This window comes from Anguilla anguilla, chromosome 15, assembly GCF_013347855.1.
Source record: "Anguilla anguilla isolate fAngAng1 chromosome 15, fAngAng1.pri, whole genome shotgun sequence".
Classification (NCBI taxonomy): domain Eukaryota; kingdom Metazoa; phylum Chordata; class Actinopteri; order Anguilliformes; family Anguillidae; genus Anguilla; species Anguilla anguilla.
In genome coordinates, this window is record NC_049215.1 from 35,731,524 (window position 1) to 35,744,112 (window position 12,589).

At 43.7% G+C, this 12,589-nt stretch overlaps 1 protein-coding gene across 2 annotated transcripts in view; it reads right to left on the reverse strand.

The window, feature by feature from the left end:
• The window catches only part of LOC118213947 (dachshund homolog 1-like), a 164,760-nt gene that overhangs the window by 16,126 nt on the left and 136,045 nt on the right, over window positions 1-12,589 (reverse strand). For both annotated transcript variants that reach the window (XM_035393225.1, XM_035393226.1), the window contains exon 7: window positions 3,540-3,685. In XM_035393225.1, the coding sequence (XP_035249116.1) occupies window positions 3,540-3,685 (146 nt within the window). The remainder of the gene's footprint in view (window positions 1-3,539; window positions 3,686-12,589) is intronic.

Consider the following 12,589-nt stretch of genomic DNA (forward strand, 5'->3'; position numbering starts at 1 on the left):
ACCAATTTAGCTATAGCAAAAATATATACCCCCCCCCCCCCCACGCACTCCCCCACCCCTCACCACTTTTGATTTTAATGTCAGCAAGTCTCTAAGTTCAACACTGATAATTCAATGTTACTCCCCCCCCCCCAATTTGATAATTCATCAGGACTACAGACATATGCTTCTCTCTGCAGCTAGACCCCCCCTCCCCATTTCTAAAATTATGCATATACTGCATTACCAGAAAAGCTTATTGATCTGTTTAAAAAAAAAAAAAAAAAAACTTTATTATGTATGCGGTTTTGATCCTAGTAGAACTATTTGCGGTTTCACTAAAATTATCCAGAACTGTTATTCATAGTCAACAGACACTCTGTATGTAAAATACATTCAGTAGCCCTGGGTCAAAGACACCCAGCTCTAAAAACAGACAATCATATTTACAGTGTCTAGGTGTGTGTGTGTGAGAGTGTGTATGTGTGTGTGTGTGAGTGTGTGTGTGAGTGAGTGTGTGTATGTATGTGGCTGTGTGGGTGTGTGTGGTATGTGTGTGTGTGTGTGTGTGAGTGAGTGTGTGTGTGTGTGAGTGAGTGTGTGTGTGAGTGTGTGTGAGTGAGTGTGTGTGTGTGAGTGTGTGTGTGAGTGAGTGTGTGTGAGTGAGTGTGTGTGTGAGAGTGTGTATGTGTGTGTGTGTGAGTGTGTGTGTGAGTGAGTGTGTGTATGTATGTGGCTGTGTGGGTGTGTGTGGTATGTGTGTGTGTGTGTGTGTGTGTTTATGTATGTGGCTGTGTGGGTGTGTGTGGTATATGTGTGTGTGTGTGTGAGTGAGTGTGTGTATGTATGTGGCTGTGTGGGTGTGTGTGTGTGAGTGTGTGTGTTTGTGTGAGTGTGTGAGTGAGTGTGTGTATGTATGTGGCTGTGTGGGTGTGTGTGGTATATGTGTGTGTGTTTGTGTGTGAGTGTGTGAGTGAGTGTGTGTATGTATGTGGCTGTGTGGGTGTGTGTGGTATATGTGTGTGTGTGTGTGAGTGTGTGTGTGAGTGAGTGTGTGTGTGTGTGAGTGAGTGTGTGTGTGAGTGTGTGTGTGAGTGAGTGTGTGTGTGAGTGTGTGTGTGAGTGTGTGTGTGAGTGAGTGTGTGTATGTATGTGGCTGTGTGGGTGTGTGTGGTATGTGTGTGTGTGTGTGTGTGTGTAAACTGTTCCCAACGTAGGGCCTTGACAAATCCACAAGAGTCTGAACCTGGTATATTTGGGAATTATTCATAATACACTAATTTATGTTCCGAGATTACGCAGAGAAAAATGTGCCTCAAAATGATCAGTTAAAACAAAGTACAGCACAGCACATAAAATACTGAGAGGTGAGCTAATAACCTAGCCTCAGTGTCAAGCAAAAATCACCCACAACAGGAGATACAGAAGAACACTGGTGCAACATTTAATCTGGTCCCCCCGGACAGAGCAACTGGAGGAACTGAAATTAACAACAGACTGTCTCTGCTGATGTCAGTGCTCAGGATCTGCTTTAGAAACACAGGCTGGGATTCAATCAAAGCTTACTTAGCCACATTAAGGGTGGACGCAATTCAATCAAACTTAACTACACTCATAAGGATCTACCTTATGCTCAATTGGATCAGCCTTGCACATACAAGGGCTGTGTCAAAAAAAATCAAAGAAGTCCTATCCGAGACACTTCGCAACAGTGACATAATGGAGAAAGGGATGGAGCACACTACTTCAGAGTATTTTGGGAGGGGTCAAGGGCTTTAAATCGAGGAAAAAGGAAAAGGTGTGGCCAGAATGCTGTGGAAACAGGAAGAGGTGTGGCCAGAATGCTGTGGAAACAGGAAAAAGTGTGGCCAGAATGCTGAGGAAACAGGAAGAGGTGTGGCCAGAATGCTGTGGAAACAGGAAGAGGTGTGGCCAGAATGCTGTGGAAACAGGAAAAGGTGGAGACAGAAATATTTTTGCAGGTCATGTGAGGTTTAAGAAGAAGGTCAAAGAAGTCAAAGGTCAAAAAAGGTCAATCTCTCTTCTTGCCTGTTTCTAACATCCCCATTATCACAATAAAATGAACATGGTCACAGGAGAAACTATTCTTCCAAGAATTAAACATATTTAATTATTGGAAGAATGTCATCATGCTTGATTCACATTACGCACAAATGTAACCATTGTCCAGTATTGTCTCTGACATTTGAGGCATATAAAATGCAGAAGTAGTAACGAACAGGACAGTAAGTAAAATTAAGATTTCCAGAGTAAAGAAATATGTCATTGTACAAACAAATGAGATCTGACTTAAATGCTTAAGTGGCCTTTAGTCAAGATAATGTTCAAAGAAATATTTGCATACTTGCTGACAAGCGGTGCTGTGACCATATCAAAACAATTATTCCCTTCACACATGCAATTAAACCAGATGCAATGGGCTATGTCTTATTAATTGTTCGTTTTGTTGACCCCAATTTTAATAAAGTTGCCTTATCTCAATTTTCTGCTTCGTCTCCTTTTGTTGACTTCCGCTCGAATATTCCATCAAATCTGCAGCCAGAGATCGGGCTGAAGGATGGCTTACGCTGCTGCTGCAGCGTGGGGAGGCGTGCGCTCAGCACACGCGGCAGCGCGGGGAGGCGCGCGCTCAGCACACGCGGGGTTAATAAGGACTGGGCTCCATGGCGCACTGCGACCTCTGACGTCCACGTCGCGCGGTAAATGATCCGGGCGGTATGAGTGGTGGCGCTACGCCGCGCGCTTCAGGCTACCTGTAGTCTTAGGGGATTCAGATCCGTTCTGAAACAGCGGAGCTGCTAAGACTTACTCAACGACGCAAATGTATAATTCACACAGCACGTACTGTAGAAGCGTGTGCAGTGTGTGTTGTGTATAGTCAAACACTATGACCAAGACTCAATTTCTGCCCCCCCCCACATCCTACTGTCAGGTGTACTTTGCTAAACACATACGGTACAACCTCTGGAAATACTGCAATGAACAGACAGGCAGGTGTTCATGAAGGGACTAATGAAGGTAGTAATATAAGAATGGCAGAAGAATCATTCACAAGTGGACTGAAACCCTCCCATCCATGGGCATCGCCCCGCGGATCAGCCAGGCATAGCGGCCCTGGCACGGTCCAGATTTGGTGCCAGTCCGGGGGCCCAGTCATGCACTAGAACAGTATTCAGACACACACACACACACACACACACACACACACACACACACACACACACACACACACACACACACTCTCTCTCTCTCTCACATACACACTCACACACACACTCTCCCTGTCTCACACACACACACACACTCTCTATCTCTCACACACACACACACACTCTCTCTCTCACACACACACTTCTCTCACACACACACACTCAGACACACACACGCACACACACACACACTCAGACACACGCACACACACACACACACTCAGACACACACACGCACACACACACACACGCACACACACACACACACGCACACACACACACTCAGACACACGCAGCAGTGAGTGAGGTATAGGGGCAGGAGAAGCGCACCTGTATGTTGGTGAGGAGCGTCTCTATGGAGGACAGCCCATCGGGGAACAGGAAGGGGGAGGGAAACCCAGGAGGCAGCGTCTGGCCCGACAGGGCGAGTCTCTCGTAGCTGTCTCTGGCCGTGGGCGTACACATCGGCGTGTCATCTGCAAACACAGCAATGAGCATTATTACACACAGAACACGGAGTCTGAGTCCAAACACACAGCAATGAGCATTATTACACACAGAACACGGAGTCTGAGTCCAAACACACAGCAATGAGCATTATTACACACAGAACACGGAGTCTGAGTCCAAACACACAGCAATGAGCATTATTACACACAGACTGTGGAGTCTGCATCCAAACACACAGCAATAAGCACACAGCATTATTACACACAGACCAGAGTCTGCATCCAAACACACAGCAATGAGCATTATTACACACAGACTGTGGAGTCTGCATCCAAACACACAGCAATGAGCATTACTACACACAGACCAGAGTCTGCATCCAAACACACAGCAATAAGCACACAGCATTATTACACACAGACCACTGCGTCTGCATCCAAACACACAGCAATGAGCATTATTACACACAGCAATGAGCATTACTACACACAGACCATGGAGACTGTGTCCAAACACACAGCAATGAGCATTACTACACACATACCACAGAGTCTGCATCCAAACACACAGCAATGAGCATTATTACACACAGACCAGAGTCTGCATCCAAACACACAGCAATGAGCATTATTACACACAGCAATGAGCATTACTACACACAGACCATGGAGACTGTGTCCAAACACACAGCAATGAGCATTACTACACACACACCACAGAGTCTGCATCCAAACACACAGCAATGAGCATTATTACACACAGACCGGGGAGACTGTGTCCAAACACACAGCAATGAGCATTATTACACACAGACCAGGGAGACTGTGTCCAAACACACAGCAATGAGCATTATTACACACAGACTGTGGAGTCTGCATCCAAACACACAGCAATGAGCATTATTACACACAGACCAGGGAGACTGTGTCCAAACACACAGCAATGAGCATTATTACACACAGACCACTGCGTCTGTCCATAAACACACAGCAATGAGCATTACTACACACAGACCATGGAGACTGTGTCCAAACACACAGCAATGAGCATTATTACACACAGACCAGAGTCTGCATCCAAACACACAGCAATGAGCATTACTACACAAAAACTGCAGAGCAATAGATTGAGGACGTTTAAATGGATCAGAAGTGTTCATTCATTGTTCAATAATAATAAAAATGTAATAATAAACATAATAATAATAATGATGATGATGACAATAATAATAATAATAATATTAATAATAATAATAATAATAATAATAATAATAATAATAATAATAATAATATTAATAATAATAATAATAATAATAGTACCTTATTATAGCCAAACTAGATTAAGCGCATTTGATTGTGTTGAGAACATCGAAGAGCAAAAGGTGAAAGAAATACTTATAATGTCTAAGAATATGCAATGGAATTCATAGTTTATATCAGAAAGAAGACACTGAACAATATCAGCAACAGACAGAATATCATGGAGCATAAGGACCGTATAATTCATGCATTTCAGGGATGGAATAAAATGAGTTAAATTCCAGGCATTTAGCGGAGGCTGTTATCCAGAGCAACTTTCACAGCGTACAGTCCGCAGATAAAGAGCATTTATGCAGCTGCATGTGTACTGGAGCAGTGCAGGTTAAGCACCTCTCTCAAGGGCACAGCGGCCATGCCCCACCTGGGAATCAAACCTGCAACCTTGGAGAGGCAAAGCCAGCTCTCTAACCTTTATGCTCCACGGCTGCCCGGTGACAGAAAGGCATAACTGACAGACAGGATGAAGCTGCACCGCGATGCCTTTATTCCAAACGCTATAAACCAACTAACGCCATTCATTACTGCACCGTCAAACCAGAATCACCACAACAGGCAACATAAAACATTAAAAAATTTGGACGCTCGCTTCAAAAGAGTTGTGTGTGTGGGTGTGTGTGTGCACAGGCGTGTGTATGGGTATGGGTATGGGGGTGCGTGTGTGTGTGTGCAGGTGTGCGTATGTGTGTATATGGGTGTGGGTGTGTGTGTGGGATCATTGTTTTGTAGCATTACACTAACACAAACAATCAGCTAGAAATGACTGATAGCCTCCATCTCCCATCTCCAAATAAACCCTGATTATTCACGTTGTGTGCGTGTGTGAGTGTGTGTATGTGTGTATATGTGTGTGTGCGCATGCGTGAGTGTGTGTATGTGTGTATATGTGTGTGCGCATGCGTGAGTGTGTGTATATGTGTGTGTGTGCGTGTGTGAGTGTGTGTATGTGTTTAGACCCTGATTATTGATGCTGTGTGTGCTGCTCAGAACAGCTCCACAACCTTCAATGACATCAAAACAATCAGCCCATTTGTTCAGAAAAAAGAAGACCCTTTTGTTTAGTGCAACATTTCTATAGTTACCAACATTTCTTTCTTTCTTTTCTGTCCCAGAGAGCGCCCGAGGCGCACAGACGCTCAGAGCTGAGCTAGCCCCACCCAATCCATATGGCACGCCCGCTTCCAAACGCGGAGGCTGCCTCTCCTCCAGACCCATATGGCAGGCCCGGATTAGCAAAGGGGGCAGGCTCCCCAGGAAAAGGCCAGATGGCAATGAGCTGGGCGCCCCCCCCCCATTTACCATGTATCAATTTAATAACCCCCCCCAACCCCCCCACCCTAAAAAACCCCTCCACCTCCCACCCCAGCACAGCGGTCAAGCCATTTTGGGGCACATATTTAATCCCTGGAAGAAGCTGGCTTTGAAAAGCAATACGGGCAATGAGGCTCTGCTCTTACACAAGCTGTGAGACGAACTGAACATCCATGTCGACAGACTGGACGACCTCTGGCGCTGATCCTCACGATCGACGGCCATTTATATAACAAGGCGGGGTCAAGCGGCCAGGTAGCTGCAAAGATCGGCCAAGTGCGGGTGGGGCTACGGGTTCTAGAAAGACTTGACAACTGGACTAACCTTTGACCCCCTAACTTTACCTCGACAAAACGGCTTATAGTTGTGAAATGTCGTTCATTTTGTGTTCTTTGCATTCCATATAGTTACAATAAATTAACTCAGATTTATATTTCATTCATATAATTAGATACAATCACATAAAAGTGATACACCCCCCCCCCAAACTGGCAGCCATTTTGGAACATCTGTAAATCCCTATGTCTGTTAAGCTATGCACAATGTCTAAAATTGTCTTTTATTTATTTTAATTCACAAAGATTAGCTGAATGAAGTATGAGGGAAAACATGGAAACACAAGCCTGTAAAATGCCGAAATCCTGGTTGAATTTTGGTAGAGAGACCCCAGTGTACATCAGGCATTTTATTGACCTTGTTTTAAGCATATCAACAGGGAAACAGAAGTGGACATTCACAAATGAATACAAGAAATACATATTGTGGAGCCTGGTATTATATTGACTGCATGATTGTTTTGCAGAATTACACACAGCACTACCAATGATCATGTTTTTAATTGACATGAGCGCATCCTTATTCTGCTCTAAAGGGTACGCCACCTAGTGGCTCAGAAAGGAGATTCACCCAACGGTAATGCGATGCAAATTGCACTTGGTCAGGGACTCTTTTTTTAAAAGCAAATAAATGACAGTAAAATGGATACATTTCAACACTGATATACATTTCCTTTTGAAATACTGTAAGGCAAAAGAAAATGATAGTGCACACCGGCTCGCCTTGGAGTCATTGTTGAATAGTGCACATTATAATGCCGGGGGCTTTCCATAGGTTAATTAATTCTTCAACTATAGGACACACAGGACACAGAAAACCCATTAAAAAGGGGGCTCCTTCACCCTTTCTCTGATACAGTCAGCACCCCGGGCGGAGGTCGCGGAGCTGCCCACCAGCGCACACCGCCCCGAAAGGCACAGAGGTGGGCTTCCCCCACCCCTAATCTCCCCACCGAGGAGGCGAGAGTGCCGAAGGTTTGCCCCCATCCACCGCGCGGAAACAGGGCCTGGCCCCGAGGAAACTGGGCGCGACTGCTTAATGTCGTCTTCCAGCCCGCTGAGACCCAATCCCATTATGTTTTGACGGGGGTGTGGGGGGGGGGGGGGGGCGGCTACGAAGGGTTAAACAATATCATAAAGAACACAAATTTGCGCGTGCTCCGTTTAGCAGATGTCACCCCAGTTCAGGATTGGGAATCGGAAAGCGGGCGGATCGCGGGAGGGCCCCCTCAGAGAGCCCCCCCCCCCCCCCACCCCGCCCCCCCGCTTCCCTTTTTCGCGAGCCCCCACCGGCGCTCGTCAAATCCGCCGTGACATCACGCTCCATCCATCACGGCGGCGCGGGCGAATCCCGCCACCTGCCACGCGAGGCTATCATAACTCGGCGGCGGTTTACAGGGGAGCGGGCGGGCGGGGCGGGGAGCGGGCCGGACGACGTTATCTGGGAGCTGTCACACCCAGGGGCCCCCGCCGTCTAAATAAACACTGCTTTTCCAAGGCCCCTCCGTCAGCAGCACGCTGATAAATCGCACAGACAGAACGGAAAATGTACAGAGACTGATAAAAATATTACTGTCCATGATATATATATATATATATATATAGACACGCACACACACACACACACACACATACCCACACACAAACATACATACAAAACGCACAAGCATTTTTCCAATAATTGATTGATACATAAGTATATGTATGTAAATACCAATAAATAAAAATGAAGATATAACCAGTAAAAGCATAAAGGATTCATCAGGACACCAATATTGGTAAACATAAATGATTTGAACAAATCCATACTCTAAACGGTCTCCCCCATTGACATTGGAGACAGTGAGTAACAGTAATGATGCTGAATGCAGTGAAACTCGCAATCTGTAAAATGACATTTTTCTATTTGAGGACGTCAACTGGAAAAAGAACATTTAAACTGCAAAAGAAAAGAAAAGAAAAGAAAAGATCACTCATGCTGACAAGAAGTGCAGCTGCAAATTCAAGATGCTTAAATGCAACTATGGGTGAGTCAGATTTTTTATGAATATACACATCTTTCAATATATATGTATATGTATGTCAATGCATATCAATGTATATGTATATTAATGTATATGTATCTGTATATCTACTGTATATGTATATGCATATGTATATGTACTGTATATATATATATATATATATATATATGTATGTGTATATGTAAGGGCATATACTTGTTATTCTAGGGTTTAAAAACTGATTGTGTTCAACCCAACTCTATAATTTCAGCATCTCCAGCAGGCCTACAGACACAGCCCACAACTCCCATGACTTCCCTTGGCCCTGCCTGACTCTCAAAAGTTTTTAATATTGAATTTTAATTTCACGCGTTCCTATTAAAATGTGCAATCCAGCCACACGCGGCATTATATAAGTTTACACAGCAATCTAAATTACACACAGATAAACGACAAGCAGAGCAGCCTGGCTATTCCGCCATCAATATTCACTAACGCCTGCCAAGTCTGGGTAACAGCTGGTCTTACATTAATTAGTTTAAAGTATTTATTTCATCCATCTCCCGAGCAGATTGAGCAAAAACATTAGAGATTATAGCCGACATCTGCAAATGCCCGGGAAACATCAGCTAACCAACAGCTGAGTATTAGGAGGCCGCCGATAGGGCCTCGCGATCTGGCCGCCTTTCAGGGAGGGAGGGGAGCTGATCTTAAACCGCAGCCGTCCGGCGAGAACGCAAACACCGTTTCTCCCTCTTCAGACGCTGTCTGCTCGGGATGATTAATTACAACGCAAAAAAAAAAAAAAAAAAAAAAAATGCAACACATTCAATTCCTCCTCAAGTTAAATGGCGCCTATCAAAACAGGAGCAACGCACCGATGGCATCATTTCGCAAGTTCGCTTCATTTAAAAGAATACGTATTGTCGTCAACAGCTTTAGTGTTGCTAACTGACTGTGGAAGAAATCGCGATGATTCAGGATGAATTTATGGGTGAAAAATTACACTAATACTTTCTGTGTTTATTAGAATTTCATCTGATCCTGATTTTTAATTGTACATTTAATTAAAGGTTGAATGAACGCAATTGTTAATGTTGAGACAAGGGTTATTAATAAAATCATTGATCTGACGAGATAAAAATGATATTCATTACCGCACCTACTTTACTGGACCTGTTATAGTCGCCTCCTACCCACAGCCAATCACAGGCAGCGGAAAAACAAGGAATCAATCTACTGCCTAAACAAGTAAAATCTTTGGGAGTGAAATTTCAAAAAAAATATATATTTTTTTTTCACTGACATTCCTATTTTGCTACTTCATCTATGGTCTTTGTAATAATGTGGCCAATAAAAGGCAGAATTTTCATTTCAATTTCAGTGGCGAAATATTTAGGAAATAGTACAAGGATTAAATATGATATGAGCCTGTACTGCTGTAAAATAGCTGCTGTGCATCACCCACCCACCAATGCCCACACACACACACCCCCACACATGTACACACACACACACACACACCCCCACACACACACACACACACACACACCCACACATGTACACACACACACACACCCCCACACATGTACACACACACACACACACACACACACACCCACACATGTACACACACACACAAATGCACACACACACACTCACACACACACACACACCCCCACACATGTACACACACACACACACACACACACACAAATGCACACACATGCACTCACACGTGTATATATACACATACGCACAGATGCAAACACACACACACACCCCCCACAAATAAAAACACATATATATATATATATATATATATATATATATACATACGCACAGGCGCAAACATACACACACACACACAAACACAAGTACACATTCTTGCACCCACATCCACCCACACATGCACAAAAGCATGTGAGCACACATATACACATATACACATATACACACACGTACGCACGCACGCACGCACACACACAAAGCAAGGTCCTTGAGCGAAAGGAACCACACAGGTTTTTAGCAGAACTGAGTTCTTCTTCTTAGAATGGCACCTGGAGCTCTGTATTCTAACTTCCTGCCCCAGCACAAACACAAGGGTAGGACTCCCAGAATGCAGTGCGGTACAGTATGTAAAAGACCAGGCAGGCTTTCTCTTTAGAGAAATGTAATTGATTTGTTAGCATGTCCCTTGTTTGACAATGATCATAAATCATTCGTTAAACAAATGACTGTTTAGACACAGTTGGCCTTCCCTCTAAGCAATTTTGAGTAACAGGGAATTTTTGATGATGAAAAACATTCATGCATGCACACACCCCCCCACACACATATGCATATGCATGCATATGTGCACACACACGCACACACACAAATCATTTTAAATTCGCACATATCGATTAAAGATTTAAATTATGAAAACAAATGCAAACCTTTACACATTTCAAAATGTAAGACTTGTTTGATCAATCTTGATGACCATTCAGTGGTAATTCACTTAACACAAAAACACAATTATCAATATCTTATCTTGCTGAGTACATAAATATTTTACTTTGTCTGAATTATATTGCCAGTGAAAAATAAATATCTAAAATCATCAGTCAACATAAAGTGTTCTGTGAGCCCTAGCTGCACGAATATCCTGAATTTTGTTTTAGCTTCAGCATTGAAGCTACTCGAATACTCAGAATGGAAAATGTTAAAGGCAAGATTTTTAGCCTTGCTGTGATCCCCTGTTTACAAGAAAAGAATCTCCTCCTCCATCCTCAGCCCGTTCACCTTTGTTTAAATTTCTTTACCTATATTTATGCCGTCTATCCGTTTATGTTTTATCTCTGTTTCTGGATACCTGTCGGCATCGAGGAAAAGCAGTTCCATGGTTGACTCTGGTTTTTGAACAAGCCCTGTTGGATTGTTGCTTCTCTTTGCTGTATCAGTATTGCAGTATTTTAGTATAGTACTTGTGCTTCTTTACCTTCGCCTTGCAGTTGCCAACTACAAGCGTTACAGCTGAAACCTGATAAATATTTCCCAATAAGTAGTGGCAGGATTCATAATCTCCAAATCAGCAACTTCTGATGTAATTGTTCAGTAGACTACATGATTCAAATAAATATTTCTCTTTAATCTACGGCCAGAAACCACCTGGCAAGGTGTGAAAGTATTCCTGATCATTTAAAATGTATCCTGCAGATCCTACAGGTAAATGTGCAGTCCTGACGAGACCCTTCTCTTTAGAATACACACACCTGCAATGGGACACGCTATTCACCAAGCAGAGATTCAACAATGGATCCGTCATTGAGTATGGACTAGCCCAAGGTAAGGCAGCTGATACAGCCAAATACATTTTAAAAAAGAACACTCCATGGTTTCAATGAACCAAATCCTACATAGTGACACAATGGAACCTGGATTCAATCAAAATCTGTTTTAAACTGTGGATTTACAAGTAAAACACTTTTTTCTTCACAAACTCAGCTTGGCAAGTTAGTGTTTGGTCATTAGGGAACTCGGCAAACTGTGTGAATAAAACAAAAATTATTGCTTTTGATTTTCAAAGTTTAGCGCAATTGAACAAGCGAACCCCAGCCAACGTGTGGTACTTGTAAAAAAAATAAAATAAATAAAATAAAAAACGGCAATGCGGCCAGCAATGCACATTACATTCTGCGCTTGGCATTTCAGCTCAGTGTGGCAATGTCACTAAATAAATGAATTTCCATCGCTAAGCACACTCTACACAATATGTCATTTTCACAAAAGCCCGGCCTGCCCATTTCCCGGCCCATTCCCCGGCCTGTTTCCCACTCGTATCGGAAGGGGGGGGGGGGGGGAACGGGGGGGGGGGCTCTAAACATTGGCACACGCTCCGATGTTTACTTCTCGCCGTTGGTTTCGGAATCGTCGACTGCAACTTAATTACAGTGACAGACGCCGAACCGACGGATCGGGTG